The sequence below is a fragment of the Ctenopharyngodon idella genome, chromosome 10, assembly GCF_019924925.1.
Source record: "Ctenopharyngodon idella isolate HZGC_01 chromosome 10, HZGC01, whole genome shotgun sequence".
Taxonomy (NCBI): domain Eukaryota; kingdom Metazoa; phylum Chordata; class Actinopteri; order Cypriniformes; family Xenocyprididae; genus Ctenopharyngodon; species Ctenopharyngodon idella.
In genome coordinates this window covers 13809974-13831459 of record NC_067229.1, presented here as the reverse complement: position 1 = coordinate 13831459, position 21486 = coordinate 13809974, and the positions used below count along the sequence as shown (strand labels likewise).

The window sequence follows — 21486 nt, the reverse complement described above, 5'->3', positions numbered from 1 at the left end:
GCTGGAACACCAGGTAAACCATCATAAACAAGCTTAAACCAGCAAAATGATGATCATAATCCTACACAACATGGTATTTTAAGGTATTTTGAGAAAATTCTTGGGTTTCTTGGATTGTCTGTACATTTATTGACCAACTGCAGTAAAAAGCAAATATTTACAGTGTGTGTTTCTACCGATATGTACAGTGCTAGATTTTAGGAAGTAAAATCTGGAAGTATAAAGAAATTCATTCCCACGGGCACAACACGTTCTGTCATTGTTATATTGAAATATTTTACCCTGTCAAACAGGTTTTTCTAGATGACAAACCTCTGTTCGGAACATGATGTGTCAGAAATTTAAATACATAGTGAAAAAGGACATCACAACAAAGAGCTATTGACACTATTCAATGGCAATAAAACTTTGAATAAAAACACTCATCTTTATGTTTTTATCTAGTAACCAGGTGCAAAAGGAGGGGGATTTAGGTACTCCAATGGTAACTCTATATCTGCAAAGTTGGGAATACCGTCAGATGACTGAAATTCAGATAAATCCTGATACTCATTTTCCATCACTTGTTTAGGGTTCATGGTCCTGCTCTCCAAAACAGGAAAAGTCGGATCCTCCTGACACGCATTGTTAGTGATCTCCTCATACGTGTGCTCCTCTGAGTGCTTCTTTTTAAGCTTTTTCTTAATTTGCGCCAGGCTCAAGACCACAGGTTTCAACTGTTGTTGGATTTTCTGTTGGGTACGGCCTTCAACGGGTGAGTCGGCTGCGATTTGATGTCTGTCAGGGCTCACAGACATCAACCCTTGAGATCTGTCGGCCTCCGCTGTCGCTTGCGGGCGACTTGGCAAGCGCATTCTGGGTGGTAACTGTGGTGGCGTGTCATGAGTTGTGGAAGTATATACTGTTCTAGGTTTTGGAACAGGCTTTGTTGGCTGATCCTGAAATAAAAAAATAAAAAAAGTATTATTAGCCATTAGCCTGTTAGCTGAACATAGATGTGAAAATGCACTATCCAAATATAAACAGTTGTAATTCTTGAATGCTTTGAAATACAGACACTTATTTTATTATTGCTAAAAGCACTTAAAAGAAGTTAAAGTGGTAACACTTTAGAATAAGGTTTCATTAGTTAACATTAGTTAACTACTTTAGTTAACTAACTAAAAATGAACAATACTTCTACAGCATTTATTCATCTTAGTTCATGTTAATTCAATATTTACTAACACATGGAAATCAAAGGTTGTATTAACATTAGTTAATGCACTGTTAACTAACATGAACAAACAATGAACAGCTGGATTTTTATTAACTAACATTAACAAAGATTAATAAATACTGTAACTGTGTTGCTCATTGTTAGTTAATACATTAATGAAACCTTATTGTAAAATGTTACTGTTAAAGTTTACTCTAAGCAAATGTACTGTACCAATCATTTATATTTCATTCAAAATATATATTTTACAAAATAGTTTGGACTCTAAAATTGCTATAAAATTTATGTTCCAAATTTGAAGTTGGTATCACAAATTGAGGTTCCTATGAGATTTTGTTTAGGCACTATACCAAAAATAGCCACCGGATGACACACATTCCAATGAATTTAGATTTTAATTTTGATAAACTCTCCTGTCACAAATTACTACATATCTGTCACAATATCACTTCTATCACAAAGGAAATATCACTTCTATCACCAAACAGGAAACCTTGAGTCTCAGAACTTTCCGACAATACGTGTTTTGTCAAGATTAGAAAAACATTTGATTATAAAAAAAACAGTGTAGTAAATTTTGAATATGAAACATGACACCATACAGAGAGGAGCTTAGAGGTTTTAAAGTACAGTTTCCATGCTAACACGTTGTCTAATTTGAAAACGTATTTCAAAGGTTGAATTTGGAGGGTTAAAGCTTTCGAATGATATCTAATTTATGATGATTACTAAAATATGTAATAGGAAAAAGGGCAAAATAAATGTTAGAGGGACACTTACAGTTAGCAGGTTAAACAACCTTAATAAATAAATTCACAATATTAATATGTACATAATTAATATGTATGTAATTTATATAATTATAATATTCAAAATATTATAAATAAAACATTTTGTCATTTTAACTTCAAGGACATTATCATCTTGACAGTCTGTTGATGTCGTATTACCATGCTCTGTAGATTCAAAGTGGTTAGTTCCGTCTCCAAGCTTGGATACAGTCTAGCAGAAGGACTTGTAGGTTGCGCAGGCGATTCGTTTTGTAGCGGTGAAGTCGTGTTGTGTTCCAAGATATCTGAACGAGGCATATGTGCTTGTGGTGAAGAATTTATCCATTCAACCTGTCCAGTGTTTACATCTTTCTTTCGAGGAAATAACAACTCAGCGTAGTTATTTTTGCCACCCTGCACACAAGGGTCACAGACAGATAAACAAAAATTATGATTATTGTTGATGGTGGAAATAAACATTGCCTGTATCATGATGTTGATGGGGTAAACAACAATTTTATACTATTTAACAATGAAAAAGTGTACACACGCATAATATTTTAATACATAATTATACCATGTTTTCTATTAAAGAGAAGGGAAAAAATGATTTTCTTTCAATAGAAAAAAATGTTTAAAAATGATATTAAAAGTAATTTTATATTAGTTTTATGTTCCTGCTGGGCAAGTCACATCAACTTAAGGTTGTCAAGCTACTTATTGGAACATGACAGCTGGTTTGGTGGTGATCCATGTTTGCCTACCAGCTCTAACTAGACTGATTGACTTTTGTCTAGTCGATCTTTATGGATGACCATAACTTATCTGTTTGTGGTGTAACCAACAACAATGCAATTGTAACTCTATACCTGTTCACAAGCCACAGTCAGCAATTCATTGTAGGGTAAAATGGGGCTTCTGCGGTGGAAGGCCACCAAGTCATGGAGGGAACGATAGTTTGTATTTTCTCCCACTATAATAAACTGGTTATCTGGCAAGACGTCAATCATGAAGTGTCTGCAGCGATCTTCAGCTCTAGGAGAAAGATATTTATAGATAACCCGTGGATTAGTGGACTTGTTCATGTACAGTAATTATGTGAATCAAACTTCCTTATAGTGAGCATTCATAACTGAAAACAATGGCCACATTTACATGGACTTACCGATAAGATAAAGTATAACCCACTCTGCTCTCGCTAACACGAATGAGGAAGTAACCAGGGGGTTTGCAAATCAGCATATCCTCTGCAACCCTACAATACAGAACTTTTTTATCTGACTGGTATCAGGAACCTGAGTTTCTGCTCTTTGATATCATGATAAGATATAGTCTGAGCATTCAAACACATATTACACTTCTTGTCTGCTTATCTTTGTGACATAATACAGTGTTCGGTCTATTACTTCCTGGATATTATGCCGTGGAACCATTCTGGAACAATTCCATTCTTCAAAATGCAGTTGCGCTGGAATTCGGTGAACCACCCGAATGCTGCATCACTGCTGTCATGAGGTAAAGGCACAGCCATGACATCCGGTGTGTCCTAAAGGAACAAATAATTTGATGTAATTTTATGGAAAAATATACAAATGTCGGCTGTATTAAACTGCTTAAAAATACATTAAAGTGGAATTCATTCAGACAATGACTTGTATACAATACTTCTATATTGAACATGTTTTCAATATCTGATTTCTTTTTTTCAATATCTGAAATTGATTTTAAATTGATTTTAAATCTAGTTGAACTGTCCAGAGATTTTTAGAATAAAGAAAAAAGTGTGAACAAAAGGCTTAAAATTAATAAAACAAAGGACTAACTGTTAAAGTAAATTAAATTAAATTAAATCTGAACACGTCATGTATAGGCAGCTATAAATATTTCGAATAGTCCACACAATATATTGACAGTCCACACATATATTTTTCATCGTAATGACTCACTAACTCGTTACTATTAAATTTCCAAACTTCTTTAATGTGGATTTTACACAACAAAAAAGGACGTTCCATTTCGCTTAGAAAACTTATTTACATATATTTCAATATTACAGTGTTGTACAAGTTACATATATTTGACAGGTGCCAAATATGTTACTTAAAAGATGGCTGTCACTATTACAAACAATAATACATAGGTAAAATGTAATGTTTTCATAACGCACTCACCTGCCGAAGCACACGGTACAGTCAGTGACGGTAGTTGACGTGACCTCACCTGTTTATGAAGGGTTGTGTGGGGTGTGGTTTAAAAAAAAAGTAGCCGACACTATTTCAGATCATGAACTATATGAAATATCTACAGCTCTGTACTTTAAGTCATCAGTCGGGCTCTCGTGAAAACATATAATCAGTTTACAGTTGATTTGTGAGCGGGACATACTACTGTGGCGTAAGACTTGATATAATGAATATTAATTACGTACTGTTCACCTTCCTGGGCTGCGTTCCACTCCACTTTTAGACACGCACTCGCGAACTTCCCTAAGCACGTCCCCTCGGGGGAATCCCTGCCGCCATTTTGAAGTGCGTTCCACGTGATGAAGTGGATGAGGGAAGTTTATATGGACAGACCCTCGCTCCCTCGATTTTGACCGAGGGAACGAGTCTACTTCATATGTACACTTCAGCCAGCTCCATATACCACAATGCAACACGTTTGTGACGTCACTGCATATCGCGTTTAATTTACCCATCACAAACAACTCTATGATATATTATATTTTTTAATATCTAAAATAACCCAAACACACCTATCCACCTTATTCCTACGCCCCATGACGCTTTGCGCGAATAATGGGATTAACTTCTGTTAAACTAAACAGTCAGTGAAAGACTCGCTCTATGAACGCAATAATACGTTTTATTTTTAAACTGGGTACACTGAAAAGACATTATTCTACTCACCATGAAAAAGGCCATGAAAAAGCGCGATTCTTTCCACAGCAATAACGGACGGGTTAAATATAACTAGTGATACATATCTGTATTATGTAATATACGTTGCCTTAATAAAAATGTTCATAAACTTCAGCATTGCGTGATACTATTTCAAAGTTATTTCCATCATTTTTACAGATAATAAATTGTATTTACCTGTGAAAGCGACGTGAGGCTTTGAGGAGAAAAACGAGAGATTCTTCGTGCATTCCAGTGAATTATTAATGGGATATATCATAAATTATATCTGGAGAACAGACCACAAATGTGCAGTATATGTTGTCCTTTTTCATACTATTACAGCGGTATGCACAGGGACAAAAGAAAATAATCACGAGGATAGAAAGCAACGGCTGAAATGAGCTTTTGCCATAGAAAGTTTTGTTATAACATGTTACGTTAAAATACCAAGCGTTACGTTATTCTCATGATGTCTGAAAATAAAACATGAAAGAAAAATTGACAGCTCATTCAGTCAAACTAACGGATAAGCTTTATTTGTAGGGCAACCTTGTGATTTGAAACGATTCGTTTCAGTCTTTTTGAATGGAAGTTCCCCAAACCGGAAGTGCAACCCATAATTCGAAATGCAGTAGGCTAGTCAGGAATAAGGTCAATATACATAAAATGCTGCATTAAACAGTTTGATAAGGGAAAAATGTAAATAATAAATTCAACTCCATAGCAGATTCCAAGTTATCAAGGGCTTAGGACGCAACGTAAGCAATGACTTACATCCGAGTCAACGAGACTGAGGAAAGTTAGCGAGGGAAGGGCATAAAAAAAAACGAAACGGAACGCAGCCCTGGAGAAGCCTAATTAATATTCATGAGGCAAGCCTCTACGTAAGCTGTATTTACCATTCAGCAAATCAGGTATGCCTGCTCGACAAACGTTACATAACGTAATTAATATTCATTAGACAAGACTTCCCGCTAGCTGTCCTGCGCTCGCTTAACGTTTGACTCAGCAAATCAGGTAGGTCTTACTCTAAGAACGTCACATAACGTAATTAATATGTATGAGTAAAGCTGTAGTGGGATTCGTATATTCACGTCATGGACAGGTCTGGACGATACAAATGTCATTGTTGTTCATAGTTTTGTGTCTGGTAGTAATATACTTATATTTATTTACTTAAAGTACCACTTTTGTGTGAGATGTCTCCCCTAAACTCCGGAGGAGAAATAAAAATAGGCATAATCTATAACGTCTGTAAAAGCCATAAAATGTGGAACAATTGTTCATCTAATTGGACTGTTCTGGAAAATAATCAAACATCTACCCCACAAACAGACTTTTTATAAAAATTTATTACACAGAAAATGGAAAAGAAACATTTGAGGCATTTTGAAATAGTCATTTGACAGAAAAAAAGCGACAACGCATTCACAGAAAAAAGGGAAGAGCTAATATTTCTTTGGTCTTTGTTTGGTCCCATTTCGTGGTGGTTCCACAAAAACACACAGGCACTTTGACAAATGCTACCGTGGTACTATGGTGCATGTCCAAAATACCATCGCATTATCAATAGAGTAATGTACTGCAATGCATCATGTGGCCAGTAGATGGAGCGCATGATGTACTTATGAGAAACACGGCACTGAAAACGCCTTCATTGACGTCTTTAATTGACCGGGATACATTAATATCAAAACTTAAAATGCTGAGGCACACAAACATATTCACTTTCCATGTGGTAAGTCATGTGTTAAGCTACTTATAACGTTGTATCAGTGGGGAAATTAGCACCTCGGGTTGTTTGGCTAACTTTTGAAAGAAGCGATGTCGAGCCAACTTGGATAAAAGCGCAAAAGAAATACCTCAGACCAAAAAATTAAATTATTTTTTTTTTCTGTGAGAAAATAGGGCTCAATAGCTTGCGAGTTGGAATTAAGGAGAGTATTTGTGGAATGTTGTAAAAATGGACGTGGTTCTCTCTCATCGTCTCTTATAAGCTGTTCAGCTCCTGAAGTGTCTGATCCAGCACTTGATGCATTCCGAGGTTTTCTTCTTTTGCAGAAGATAATTTTTCTGTAAGCAAAAAGGGGGGAAAAAAAAGAATTAGTAAGATGCTATGATTGTTTAATAAGTATTTATACTATATGAAAATTCAGTTTAGTGCCCTAGTTTAGTGCACTTACTGTATTTTTCATCTAAGTGAAAAATAAGAAAAAATATAAAAACTTTATTTTCTTGCGCATAGTCAGTCTGTCAGTAATAATATTAGATTAAAACTGCATTTGTGTGAATGATTAAAGAAGAATCTTTCAGCTGTGAAGATTAGTAATGTATTTAATATTTGAGAAAGCGTGAAATCAGACAAAATTAAAATGTAACCTCACCTCTGTAGACATCAGAATATGAGAAGAGTATAGAAAACTGACAAATATTTAATATATTCTAATATATAATTTAACACATTTTTATATGTAATATATTTTGGTATATTTAATATATGTATATTTAATACATGTCCCCCAGAAGATAATATATTACATATATTTTCCATATATCTTACATGTATATTTTCTTCTAAGTTTAATTTATTTTTCTTCTAAACTTGCATTATAAGATCTGAGCTGAGAATTATTGAGCATATCAACAGTCTGATATTGCTTTTGTGTAAAATTCCCAAATTTCAATGACCTTCCAGTCATTCATGATTAATGGATAATCATAAAAAAAGTCTATTTTATTCAAGAATGATTCACTGATGAATCATTCAGACAAATTTGTAAACAGATTTGAACAATTCATGAAAAAGGATGAGTCAAGAGAACAATTCACTCACAAATCAGACATTTCTGCTATGTCTTACAAGCAAGTAAAATATTTCATCTAAGCCTAAAAACCTAATATTAAAATTCACTGATATTTCCAGGTTTTTCATGAACGTAGAACCTCTTACCAATCTTCATAATGAACCATTAACAAAGAAAACAGAAGATTGAGAGTGAAATGAAACAAGAGTGTTTTATTGAGACTTGCGAAGACACACTGAAGAAAATGAAGCAAACATAAAGAAAGTGTCAAGAAAACTGAGAAAGCAGGAGATGCAGCAGAGCGGGACAGAGATGGATCTACAGGGAGGTCATGTCATTGAGAGCATGGTCCAGCTCCTCAGAGATGGCTTTATACTTCAGCTTCTGAGCATAGAGTTCATCTGAAGATCGGTGGGAAAAGCAGGAAAGCGAAGGATGAGAAGCAGCAATGGACAGAAATCAAAAGGAAAAAGAGAAAGACAAGAAGTTAATGGATATATGAAGACTAAACATGCTAAAGGTCATGTTCTACCAGTAACAATCTAAGCAAATTGTGTGCAAAACAACAATGACTATAAAATGTCCATCCGTCCCGAAGAAGATATGCGCCCTAGTTACTTTTACTAGTCATATATACTAATTTTATTAAGCAAATGCAGAGTTCGGTCTCATAGCTGACTGGCGCTGTAGGAAACAGACATACTTAATTTCTCTTGGGACAGAAGCAAAACCAGGCTTGTTCAAACCGATTTTATATACTGAGTCGAATATATCATCTTCCAGTGAAGGGTTCAAGCATTTGAAACATGAGCTTGCTGGAACTCTGACAAAATGGCTCTAAAACAATATGGTGTTGTGTGTTTCAAAAGATTTTATGGCCGTTATATAGACAGGGAGAATGACCCGCCTGTGACCTGTAAAACCCCATCCTCTCAGGACTTTTCAATGTGTCCTGCTTCGCCACTAGTCATTTCTGAAGGTGAAAAGTTCATTTAGCCACTTCCTTACCTTCACTGAAGTTTTCATAAGTACAGTTTAGTCTGTAGTGTTGCGTGCCAAGTCAAACTATAGTCAAAAATGACCATTTTGAAAAGTTACATAGGTTACTAAGAAGAAGAAAAAAGCAAAGTATATTAAATCTATTTAAGAAAAAAAAAAGATTTTTTTAATGCTCTTCAGTATCAAAAATCCTTGTAAAATGGCTTTTGTGCACTCGGAATTGAATAATGATTCGTGAATCAGCAAATCAGTTTGAACCAGTTAATTCCATCAGAACAATGAACCACCCAAATCATTGAAATCTAGTTTTGTAGCTAGTTTGTGTCATCTGAATGAAGTGATTCACTAAAATGAACTCTCCAAACCAATCAAATCTAGCTGATTCTGACTGAATGAAATTAATTGTTAAAAAGAACCATCCAAATTAACCAGTTCACTAAAAATAATCAAATTTCCCAGCATTTTGTCATGCTGTACCACTAATTATTGGACAAATTATTCATGATTGAACAAAATGACTAGTCTGATCTAACTGGTTAACTAAAATCATCTTTACCAATGTTTTTGCCACACTAACCTTGGAGAAAATACCTAATTCCTGGAAAAGCAACAGTGTTTTGAAAACAGCTACTGTGAATATTTTTGAACAAGTTCACTGAAATGAACCATTTGAATGAAGTAATTCACTACAACAAATCATCCAAACGAACCAATTCACTAAAATGAATCAGCTTTGCCAACGTGTTGTCTTTCTACATGGTTACTACAGTAGTTAGGTCATCGCTCATTACTGGAAAAGCTACAGTGTTTTGAAAACAGCTACTCGCACTTCTGGAAAATGTAGTTAAGTTAGCAGAATCTCTATGTTCACTCCCCAATATTGCAAAACAGTTGAGCTTTTGGCTCCACCGAAAACTGAGATTAACCCATAAAACTAATGAATGTTTTCATACCTTCCAGGTCATCGATAGATTTTTCCAGTTTGGCCACCGACCTCTCTGCAAACTCTGCACGGGTCTCGGCCTGATAAACACAATAAGGGTGTTGAAGGAGTTGAAAAAACACATTCAGTATGAGAAAGGGCAGCTTATCTTTGACCTTGTCTCATTTATTGACTTCTTTACCTCCTTCAGCTTGTCACTAAGAACTTTGATTTCCTCTTCATACTTGTCTTCTTTTTCCGAGTACTGAAACACGCAAACAAAGACAGATACAGCAAATCCATTTCACTTTCCTGTCAACATTGAATAAACTTTGTATCTAGAGCTATTGTGTTGTGAGAATTTTAACCGCAAGTCCATAAATTACCATGTTTCAGTTTCAAAGCAATTATCAGGCTCTGAAGTTGAGTGATGATTAATATAGAGGTCTTAAATTGTGACTGAATATTAACAGATAAAAGAGAGATGTTGACTTACTTTCTCTGCCTGAGCCTCTAGGGATTTAAGGTTGTTGGTAACGTTTTTCAATTCCTCCTCCAAATCACTAGCTTTGCTGGAAGTATTTGAGCAGAAAACATTGTTTTAACTGGTCAAGCAACAAACATTCACATTTTAGTCTAAAGTGTGAGAATAGATGATACCATTCAGCGACTTCGGCTCTCTCCTCGGCTCGCTCCAGCTCACCCTCGAGAATCACCAGTTTACGGGCCACCTGTAGCAAAGATGGCGTTCAAATGAAGAGCTTCAAAAGTCAAACATCTGGAAGTGGTGTTCCTCTAGGTGCTTGTAACTCACCTCTTCATATTTGCGGTCGGCCTCCTCTGCGATGTGTTTGGCCTCTTTCAGCTGCATCTCCTGGATCTCCATCTTCTCTTCGTCCTTCATGGCGCGGTTCTCAATTACCTTCATGCCTCTGGAGGTGAAACAAGCGGTTAGTGACTAGGTCATCACTAGGAGACAGCATTGATGACCTCTTCAGTTAATGTAGATCAATAAAATGGTCCTGAAATCTGGAAATGGGAACTGGCCAATGGAAATTCATTGGCCAATTCCCATTGCATTTCCATCACCTTTCCAGTCGTGTGTTATTACTGTCAACTGATTATTTGTCAACTGGTTTGACCAATTCATGGAAACTTCAACATTAGGGTGATTTCCAAGCATGGAATTTATGAAAATTCATGGAAAATAATGATAGTTGCCTGTTCGCTCAACTAAGCTTAATATGAATACCATTGGTTCTTAATGTTTTTAAATATTAAAATATTAATTAACATAGTAAAAGGTGGGGTAAGTCTGTTGCCATGGGTAAAACCCTCTCCAACCACATTTTCTCTTAAAATTATCTTTGAATTCCATCACAATTTGTGATGGATTGTTTTCCAATGAGAAAAAGATGTTTTGGTCCACAGAAGCCATGTAGTTTGCACCCAAAGAGCACAGCAATTCATTCCTTCCACCATTATTCATAAATTAATGGTTTCCATTGACCTCTCGCTCTCGTCTGCTGCTTTCTCCGCCTCTTCCAGTTTTTGCAGTGCAGTTCCCAGCCTCTCCTGAGCCCGATCCAGTTCCTCCTCCACCAGCTGAATTCTGCGGTTCAGGCCCGCCACATCACCCTCAGCCTGTTGACAAAGAAAAGGTCAAAGGTTACTTATATACAATTACATACCGACTTTCAATGCAGCAATAATATACATTTATTATATAAAATATTGTCCTTGCGTTTTTTGTTTTTTTTTTAGGTCTGTGGGGATTCTCCCAATGATGGTGTGTAATTTTCAACAGTTTTTGCACAAAGCACAATCAACTGCAAAAGAAAAAACATTTTTAGACCCTTTACGACCACCGCTACCACCCGTTGTGATTCAAACAAAGATTGGCCTCAGAATGAGCACAATGGTGCCTCTGTGACATTTCTCAGTTTTAAAGAAACCTCACAGCCAAACCACCCACTTGCTGCACTGATAATTGCAACTATAATTATGACAAATATCACTGTGGCTCTCTCACTGCAGACACGCAACTGAACAAGCACACATTGCTCTCAGAATGGTAGGAAAATCTCGCAGCCAGGAAACTGTATCTGGGTTTAAACTTTAAGAGGCATAGGGGAAAAGTCAAAGAGAGCAAATCGTCCATTTTCTAATCACATCTTTGTTTTGAGTCAGAGTTGCTGGTATTTACAGATTTCTACTGCTTTTGTATGCTCTGGTGGAGCATTTGGAGCATAAATAGTAGTAAACAGATCATGGCTGACGTACCTCGCTACTTACATTGCTAATTCTCATAATTGCGAATTCTATTCTTCTAACTTTTTTCCTATAATGGTGACTTTATAACATGCCTGAATCAACTGTCAATGCAACTTTATGTCTAAAAGTACAACCTTATATCTCACAATGTGACTTAAAGGGATAGTTCACCCAAAAATGAAAATCATTTACTTGCCCTCAAGAACACAAAAGAAGATATTTTGAAGAATGTTGGTTTTTAAACAGTTGATGGACCCCATTGACTCCCATACTATTTTTTTTTACATACTATGGAAGTCAATGGGGTCCATCAACTGTTTGGTAACCGACATACAGGTTTGGAACAACTTGAATAAATGACGACAGAATTTTCAATTCTGAGTGAACTATTCCTTTAATTACTTGTTCAAACCAACTGTCAATGTGGCCTTATATCCGAAAATATAACTTTATATCTCGCAATTAAGAGAAATAAAGTTGGAACTGGAAAATATAAAGTTATGCTTCAAGATTCTTGAAATTGCATTTCTTTTTAAAAAATTTAAAAAAAAATTGCAACTTTTTTCTCATAGTTGTGACTTTATCTTGCAATGTTACTTAACTTGACCAAACCAACTGTCAATGTGACTTTACATCCTAAAATATAACTTTATATCTCACAATTACAAGAAATAAAGTCATAACGTTTTATTTCAAGCTATAACGTTTCTTGTAATTGTGACTTTTTTCTCATAACTGCGACTTTATATCTCAAAATACGACTTTATATTTTGCAATGTGCAAGTTTGTATCTTACAATATGACTTTCCATCTCACGAAACGCCAATGAATATGCTATTCAAGATTGACATCATTAAAGAAGGGGTCAAATGAACATTTATTCACACATATTTCACCAACACATCACCGGAGTAGGAAGTTAACCCCCTTTCGAATAAAAAAGAGCCAGAGAGGGGAGGAGAAAAATGCACAGGAAATGGACACACTCCACATCCTCTCCCCTCCCAACATGCTCATTCAGTACAGGGTCAGGATACTCCCTCATGAGCCATGCCCTTTCCTTAGTCACTGCGCTCCCTTGCTGCCTTAGATGCAAGCCTTATATGGTAAAACAAGCTCTGGAGAATGCAAGTGCTGAAGTGCCAAAAAGATTTAAAGGCTGAAGAATATCAAAAAAAAAAAAAAAAAAAAGCAATATGTTATCGAGAAGCATTTTATCATGTACAAGACAAACCCAAACGCGCATTTGGTGATATGAGACGGCGACATTACCAGATCTATGGATTTTCCGGGCCCATTTACACCACAATACACTCAGATCTTGTTAGAGATGCAGTGACGTCCATGTCCAATTATACGTTTAGAGTTGAAATGTGGGGCAGTCACCTGGGACTTCTGCTGTCGACTTCCTGAGGCACAGTACTATTGTACGTGACATTGAGCAAACACTTGAGAAGAACACTATCAATGTAATGACCTTTTTATGGGCTGATATTATGAAAATAAGGCCTATCAGATGAAAACGGACAGTGGAAATGAAGTACAGGCTCCTTTTCAATCAATACAACTTAATATTCTAAGAGGTCTTACTGGTAAAACAGTCAAAGAGAGAGTTGCAGATGCAAATTTATTAGTTATTTCTAAACTAATGCAAAGAAAAGCAGAAGATTGTTGGAGTGTTTTGAAGTAAGCAACTACTTAGGTAACTAAACATTGAAAAGATATGCAAAAGAGGTCTTGATATCACTTTTAACACCATGGTAACCTGTCAATGCAAATTTAAGGAGCATTTCTTTCTCTTCATTTAATTATTTGTATGAAACTGACACATTTCCAATTTCCAAAAGTCTAATGGTTTTTTGTACAGGCTTCACATATGTTCTTAGTCATGTTCTTGACTTTTAACCCCACTGTGAATTATGGCTTACATAAATTATGACCATCATGGAGAGGTCATTGGTCATGTCATGACCAAGTCCAGTAGCATTCTGTCACACTAAGGGTGGGAAAACTCCCACTTATGAAAGCAAAGTCAGCTAAATTTGTATTAGAAGCATCTGACTCAATGCAACAACCCAAAAGATAAAAAAAGGAGTTGATGTAGAAGAACGATGGGACCATGTACCTCCCAAACATTTATCCATCAAACGAAAAAGGCAACAGATCCTAGACAAAGACACACTATTGGTCTACAAACACTAAAGGAAAAGGACTTTTCTTAAGCAGTGCCAGCTTCCTGCATATCTGCATGGTCATTTGAGTACGAAGAGGGACCACAGGAAACTCCAACGTGGAACAAGAGACAACATCCTGACTCAGTTCCTTTGGGAGCTCAGGATGGGACAGCCTTTGGATCGTTCTTGAATGCAACAAAATGAAATTTTGAACTTCTACGAAAGATCTACAAACAATTATTCATTGATTATGCAGAAACAGGAGTTCAGATGAGAAGAAACAGACTGTAGGTTTCTGGCCATAATTTCCCTACAGCAGCTTCACAAGGGATGACTCAGAAAATTGTATAAAATTGAGCATCTAAATCCCCCAAGGACTGTGGGGGAGGGGGGCTTCCTTAAGCATCTTGGTATCAAGGAAAAATGTCCTCACATTCAACATTTTGTCATATTCGTCATCTAAATTAATTGGTTTAATTCAAAATACTATTTAATATGACCCTATTTCACCAGCAAATAGAATTCAGTTTTACTGTCTGGTTGGATGGATGGATTGATGGTTTTATGGCTAAATACATTAGATTATATACTAAGATTTAAGAAGAAATATCTCATAGACAGATAGATAGTCTTTAAGTAATGTTTATGAATTATGAAAGTATTAAGCAGGGAAATTATAAAATACTAAGCAGGCAAATAATGCAGTTCTGTGTTAAACAAGACGCAAATGTAGCAATTGTTAGTTAAAACTAATACATAGTTTTAACTAACAAAGTGTAATAAACTTCTATGAGAAATCAGTGAGGCCCAACAGCTGCCCAAAGGCAGATTTTGGGGTCGGACTGTCCCTTTGGACCAACGCCTTTCATTCCACAACCTCACGTCTGCATCCAGGTCTCACTGTTCACCTAAACATACAATTATAGTCTTCAAAGGAGCCCGGGAGCTTTTTATATATCAGCTCACAGTGGGAACGCGTAGAAGAATCCGGAGAGTGTAAAGACGGTAAGTAAGAACAAAGAAATATGAAGATTTGTCTCACTTTCTCCCGGAGCTCGCGCTCATTGTCCAGCTCGCGCTGTAGAACCAAAGCTCGATCTTCTGCGTCATCCGCCTGCTGCTGCAAAGTCTGGATCTTTCTCTTCACTGCGTCCAAAGAAGTCACACCTGTCATTTTAGATACTTTATTATATTATATTTACAACTAGAAAACAAAACGAGCCGCGGCTTTGGTCAAGAAAAATTAAACGATGTGCAAATACAACGAAAAACTCAAAAAGCTATAAAAAAAATAAATACTTCAAAATTTAAAAGCCTAAAATATATATATAATCCCCAATATAGGGATTTTAAAAAATAACGGAATGGCGCTGTAGTTGGATGGCCAGTGTAAAGAAGAAAAAAAAAAGGAGTGAAAACGACACGAAATGTGCAATCCAAATTCTTCCCAGTCCGGATCAATACAAAACGGTTCAATGAACAAAAAAAGTCTTCGCAGGAGGTTACTTCTGTTTCATGGAGTCATTGGAATGTGAGAGAATGTAAGGAGGCAGAACTTCTGCAGAAAAGTTTCAATGTAACTGTGGAAAAGTGAAGTCCCTGTGACGTAATTGTGGGCGGGGCGACCACTGAGTCACAATTCAGTCTCGTTTTATGTTAATTACTTCTTTCTCTTGTCAAAATGTATACAAAAACGTACTTTTAGCGTTTGACTTTATTAGTCTTATTTTTGTTTATTATTCTTTTTTCATATTGACTTTTTTTTTTACGTTTTTGTTAATATATTTTTTTTTTTTTAAATATTAAATACACAGCCATATGTAACACTGTAAAAGCATTTTTAACCGACATTTAACTTGAAAATATATTTTAAATTAACCATAATTTCTTAATTTCAGACGTTTCAAAACTGTATAGTAGCTGAGAGGTCAATTAAAAGATTTTCATGTTGATTTTAGCGGTTTAGCTATCATTTTAATTAAGTTACATTATAGCTAACATCCTATAAATAACTTTACATCACCTCTTGGGAGTTTTCTGAGACCCCTTATTCGAGAAACACTCATTTTTAAGGTTCAGTTTAGGTAGAAATAACACTCCCGCTAATGTAACTTAATATATTCTGGTTGATTCAATCATATTAAATAATATTTTTGAATAAAACCATGCGGTTTTAGATTTTTGCGTTACCTAAAAAAAATAACAGTATGTCCATTTAATTTCTTTTAAGAAAAAAATATTTTGTGATATACACTGTAAAAAATGATAATAATCATATAAATGTTTTGTTTTTTGTTTTTCTTTTTTACATCTCTTTTACTTGTCAATAATTTATATTTCAACTCAAAATGCTAAAATTTAAAATTCAATTTAGTCAAAAAGCATCTCACTGCAGGTTGTGACTGCCACCACTTTGATTTCACTTACATAATGAAGCAAATTACAACTCCCACAATTAAAACCTCAAATCTTGACGTTGCACACCACTTTGTCTGTCACACATTTTCCTCAGAAGTGTTCTTTTGTTCTAAAAACGAGCCAGCGATCTCAGAGCATTGATTTCATTAGTCACAGGAGTGTGGCCCTCTGTGTTTGCTTTCGCTACATTCTTGGGATTCCTGAGCTTCTACACAGCAACCGAAGTCCCAGTCTGCTGTTCCCCCCACCTTATCAGTAACAGGCCTCAAAAATCCCTCACTCATTGTGACTATCTTACCTACTTCTTTGGTGTTGTGAATGCAGATGTATAATTAGTTTACAGTTTCCTCTAATGCGTGACATGTGGCTTGTCTGAAGCACATTTTCAGGGCAACGCTCCAAAGAACTTGAAAATGTGCTTGTATCCCCAGTTTCAGGCCTCTCAGTCTGGCTAAAAAAAAAAAAAAACTAGAACATTCTGAAAATAAATCTTGCACAAAACGGCATTTGTACCACACTTATTGCATAAAGTTTGATGTTACAGTGTGTCCTGTAGAAGTATTTTGTGGTCAACAACAACATGAGGAACATCTCTCTTTCGCAAATGCTTTTACCCCCATGCTGGAATCATTAAGGATTCACAAACAACCGATTTGCCCCTCCTTAGCTTCCTTCTCAAACTATGCAGTCATTTCCTTTGAGGTCGCATTGTGAGGAGTAACCTGAGCTTATCTGAGAGACAGGACAGGATGGACCACTTCAGAACCATGCAGGTGTGATTATGGCAATTTTCTCACTCGTCCTGAGGCCAAACCCGTTCCTACAGGTGGAATGCATTGCGCTTTGATTCATTTCAACTTAAAAGTAACCAATTTGTGCAATTAAACCTTAAAATGATCTCTTTAATGAACAATGTGTTCGTTTCAAGGCATTGCAGAAGTAAACCTGAGAAAAGAGGTATTTTAAGATTCATATCTTGTGTTGACACGTTTTATTGAGGTAAAGCATTTTATTGCCCTATAAATCTCAATTTGAAACACTTTAAAATGGTGCCGTGACCCTGAAACGGACCAGCTGGGTTGAGAGCAGCGGTGACAGGAAGTGTAAGCATCATAACAAAGCCTGAATGACTCAAGTTGTTTATGGTAAAGAAATCATGTCTGATTCTGTTTTATTGAACCCTACTGGAATGCATCACTTACGTCAGCAGCTTTTTTCTCAGACAGTTCAAGTTTCTCCTGAGCATCTTTCAGGGCCTCTGAGTACTTGTCCAGTTCATCTTCAGTTTGTTTGAGCTTTTTCTGCAAGCTGACCAGCTCGTCGTCCAGCTGTATGAGGGAGAGTGAGTATTTAGCACAATTTAAGGGAATATCCCATATAAAAAGGTGTCTAGTATGGGTATGGTAATATTAAGAATATTATCAACCTCTATAATATTATCTCTCATAATATTATCAACCATTTTATCACAAAATAACTTACCTAACCCACAATATATCATAGGCTTACTCTCTTTAGTAGACAGCAGTAACTAATTTTAGTCTGAGGTAAGCTGTCATATGGCAGTAAGTGAGATAAACACTCACAAACACTTTGCTATCAGTTTGGCTGGGTTCTTGTGTTAAAGAGAGGATCTGTTGATCTACTGGGATTCCAGACAGCCTGACCTCTCTGTCCATTTATAACCTTATAGGTCTTCTGAAAGGTAGAAGACATGCTGATGGATTGACTTATAATATTCATTTACTGAGGTATCTGTCTGTTTGCAAAGAGCAATATGTTTTCCAAGTGTGTACACTTAAACACACACACCTATGCTCAATAAAACAAATATATTTTTGCAAAATATATATCAGAAAATTACCCAAATTCACAATCTTTTACAGTTTATTATTTGTGATTAATGTTAAATTATAAATAATGTACATTGTTCCTTGAACTAATGTTAACATGCAAACATTTAATGTTAAAAATGTATTAGTATATGCAAGATTAATAAATGGCGTAAAAGTATTGTTCATCGTTAGGTCAGATTGTTGCTTATTTTTTTATAGGATTCCTACATAATTGTGGAAAATAAGTAGCCACTGTTGTGAAAGACCCAGAATTGCAGCTCAAATGCATACTTGGTTTTCAAGTATGAGGTCTTGGCAAACTTCTCCTTGATTACAATCGTCGAGTCCAGCCTTGACAGATGCTATTGCCAGCACTTTTGTTAGGACCTTCTCATTTTATTCTCCTCTATCTGGATTCCTGAATTTGTGGATTCTTACCTGCTTGCATTTTTCCTCAGCAGCTTTCTGTTCCGTCTCGGCCTGCTCTGCCCGGTCGATGGCGTTCTCCTTGTCCAGTTTGAGCATCTGCATCTTCTTCTTGATGGCCTCCATGGTTGCAGGTTGATCTAGTGTCTGGGTCGAATATGAAATTCAAGGGAGCTATGAACGAAGTGCAGTTCTTGGTCCTTCAGCTGAAAGTGTGGTCAGACTAATGGATGCTAGGAGATTTAGGAGAGGAGAAGAATGCAGCTGATGCTGCCTGCAAACAAGAGCTGCCAGCAATGCTGGAACGCTCTACATAACCCAAGTCTAAAACACCCCCCTTCACTCCCCCACCCGTCTCTCTATCTAACCACTTGTGAGAAGGAATGGCCTGGACCAAACAGTCAGAAGCACTTCTCCTTATTTGGAGTGGTGCATATTGTTTTTAAAAAAAGAATGAAGGGATGGAGAGGTGAGCAAATACTGAAGGGCCTGCATCCAGATTTAACCCCATTAGGGTGAAACTGAGCAAATAAAATATGTTCTAAGAACGTTTCCCAACATTCCCATTAGGTTCTGAAAACATTATTTCTGAACTTTCTCTCAACATTCAAAACGTCCTGTTTTTAAATGTTTTAACACTCCATTTTGTCATTTTCAAACATTATGAGAACATTATGAAACAAGTAGTAACATTTACAAAATGTTAGACAAACATCCAACTAGGCATTTCAGAAAAAAAAACGTCCCATGAATGATTATAAATAACGATTTTGAGCTAACGTTTCGAGATCATTAAAACCTAGATAACTTTGAACAAAGGTTCTATCAACATTACTGTTCTTTTGAGAGAACCTTGCCAGAACTTTTGCTAAAGTTCTGAGAATGTTCCTTGAGAAGAACTTTCTTCTCAAGTCCATGTTAGGTGACAGCCATCTAAATTGCCTTGTCCAAGGCAAGTATCAAAACTATAATTGCTAATATTTATGGTAATGCACTTTTCATAACCCCTAACACTAAGCAAACATGAATAATACCTCAAAGTGTGCAGTTTGTTGAGGAGAGGATTTTTATTTTTCTTATTATGCAGCTCTCTGGAATACTCAATTCTTATCAGTCAGTCACGGCATTTGAAGGTCAGATATTATTAATATTCACCATTGTCCATGGCAACGGTAATCAAAACCGCTCAACAAAATATGGCGATATTGTCATTTAAAACAAACGCAGCTGGTGCCATATTGCATCTCAGTTATCAGTAACAATCGGACCTAACAATGAGCAATACTTTTATGGCATTTATTAATCTTGCATATACTAATACATTTTTATATTATTGCAATGTTCGTTTTGTACATTATGTACTTTTTTCTTAGTGAAAGCTTTAAAATCAAATACAGGTAAAATTATAAAATAATTTCAAACTCACACCAATATTTCATGTCCACTTTTTTCTTGTGAGTAGGTGTATAAGCAGGATGATGTAATGCTCCACGCTGGTGTTTATTTTACGATACTGACCACTGATTATATATTATCCATTATAATTTGTACTTTTAATCTGCCGAACAATAAAAAGGCCAAAAAATCTCAAAGGCTTACATTATGCAGGGACTATTCAATGAAAAGAATATTACAGAAACTTGAAGGTGGATCGATTTGACTTGGCAAAAACCCACTCAGAACACATTTGCAACCCCACACTCTGGCAACCATGGAAAATATTAAAAACAAACAAATAAATAAATTGTTGAATCAAAATACGAGTAAATCTTTAAATCCAAAGGGGAAAAAAAACAAGGGTTAATCATACCTACATTAGAAAGCAAGCAAAGTCACTTTCTAGTCCTTTCACTGACATAAAGCAATTGCACACACTTGATTTAGAGTTGTTGAGACCCAAAGTGCTAAATGGCGAAACCGTTGGGTTTAAGTGTTTTGGCACTGAAAAACAGAGTTGAAGTGTAACACTCTTTTCCAACTGGCTTTTTTAACTGCTGCTGGACACTAGCCCTTCTATTAGACATTTTATGAATTACAACAAAAAGTGTTGTTTAGTTTCTTCTAAATAGGGTTTTAAGTTTTATGTTCTGTCATAAGCTCTCATTTTTCACATTTTTAGTAAACGAATGCTTAAATTCCCGCCATGCCAAAAACTACAACTTTAGCATCAAGGTGGTAAAACTGTGAGACATGTTCAGCATGTACCTCAGACATACTTACCTGTCAAACGGATGATTCACTCTCCATAACACCTGGATGAACATTCTGAGAAGAGTTTCCAAAAACACCTGTGCTCCAGACAAACAGTTCTCTGACGTCCTCCGCATGTCATCGTTACATATGACATCATAGCCATACACAGATGTTTGGCACCTGCAACCCACTCCAGTGTGCCCTGTCTTTGTTGGCCTCCCTTAGGCACTGTTGTAAGGAAAAGACGTAATGTCCTTTGGCGTTCGTTCAACATTACTTACTCATGCCTGCCCCGCTGAGCTTTAAGGATGAAGGGAAATATGAATGTGTGTCATGTAATTGAGCAATGCCCCATCATGGAAGTAGTTTAACGGAAGAGTACAACACAAAGTGTACTTTGTAAACTTGACCAACGGACAAAAACATGCTATAGGAATTAATTTAATGCAGGCAGAATGATAAAAAAGTGCTTAGAGCAATTTACTCCCATTACTAATTTTGTTTCTGTGGTAATTAACATGCCACAAATGCTATCGATAGAAATTAACT

The 21486-nt window shown here is 36.1% G+C and overlaps 2 protein-coding genes across 8 annotated transcripts; both read right to left on the bottom strand.

Moving 5' to 3' along the window:
- Positions 1-105: 105 nt before the first annotated feature.
- Positions 106-5106, bottom strand: hsh2d (hematopoietic SH2 domain containing). 4 transcript variants are annotated; one of them, XM_051908194.1, is made up of 7 exons: positions 4418-4945; positions 4161-4209; positions 3396-3535; positions 3155-3244; positions 2859-3024; positions 2170-2403; positions 106-938 (listed from the first exon to the last, which is right to left on the bottom strand). In XM_051908194.1, the coding sequence occupies exons 3-7, from the start codon at positions 3518-3520 to the stop codon at positions 441-443; spliced, it is 1113 nt and encodes a 370-aa protein (XP_051764154.1). In that variant the 5' UTR covers positions 3521-3535; positions 4161-4209; positions 4418-4945; the 3' UTR covers positions 106-440. The 4 variants fall into 4 exon arrangements, with proteins under 4 accessions (XP_051764154.1, XP_051764155.1, XP_051764156.1 ...); XM_051908195.1 differs by lacking the exons at positions 4161-4209; positions 4418-4945 and adding an exon at positions 5088-5106; XM_051908196.1 differs by having other exon boundaries at positions 3346-3535; positions 4161-4990.
- Positions 5107-6226: 1120 nt separating this feature from the next.
- Positions 6227-19056, bottom strand: tpm4a (tropomyosin 4a). 4 transcript variants are annotated; one of them, XM_051908198.1, is made up of 9 exons: positions 18757-19056; positions 17686-17811; positions 11128-11261; positions 10432-10549; positions 10278-10348; positions 10114-10189; positions 9820-9882; positions 9649-9718; positions 6227-6965 (listed from the first exon to the last, which is right to left on the bottom strand). In XM_051908198.1, the coding sequence occupies exons 1-9, from the start codon at positions 18868-18870 to the stop codon at positions 6883-6885; spliced, it is 855 nt and encodes a 284-aa protein (XP_051764158.1). In that variant the 5' UTR covers positions 18871-19056; the 3' UTR covers positions 6227-6882. The 4 variants fall into 4 exon arrangements, with proteins under 4 accessions (XP_051764158.1, XP_051764160.1, XP_051764157.1 ...); XM_051908197.1 differs by lacking the exon at positions 6227-6965 and adding an exon at positions 7889-8097 and having other exon boundaries at positions 18757-19055; XM_051908200.1 differs by lacking the exons at positions 17686-17811; positions 18757-19056 and adding an exon at positions 15108-15627.
- Between the last annotated feature and the right edge of the window lie 2430 nt (positions 19057-21486).

What these genes read in the sequence shown, in the direction of transcription:
- hsh2d (XM_051908195.1), bottom strand. Translation starts at nt 3,520, where the DNA reads ATGGCTGTGCCTTTACCTCATGACAGCAGTGATGCAGCATTCGGGTGG. An exon ending in CACGGCATAATATCCAGGAA is followed by an intron (nt 3,245 to 3,395) that starts GTAATAGACCGA and finishes TCTGTATTGTAG; the next exon opens with GGTTGCAGAGGATATGCTGA. An exon ending in CTTTGAATCTACAGAGCATG is followed by an intron (nt 939 to 2,169) that starts GTAATACGACAT and finishes TTTTTATTTCAG; the next exon opens with GATCAGCCAACAAAGCCTGT.
- tpm4a (XM_051908198.1), bottom strand. Translation starts at nt 18,870, where the DNA reads ATGGAGGCCATCAAGAAGAAGATGCAGATGCTCAAACTGGACAAGGAG. An exon ending in AGAGCCGAAGTCGCTGAATG is followed by an intron (nt 10,190 to 10,277) that starts GTATCATCTATT and finishes AAATACTTCCAG; the next exon opens with CAAAGCTAGTGATTTGGAGG. An exon ending in TAGAGGCTCAGGCAGAGAAA is followed by an intron (nt 9,883 to 10,113) that starts GTAAGTCAACAT and finishes TGCGTGTTTCAG; the next exon opens with TACTCGGAAAAAGAAGACAA.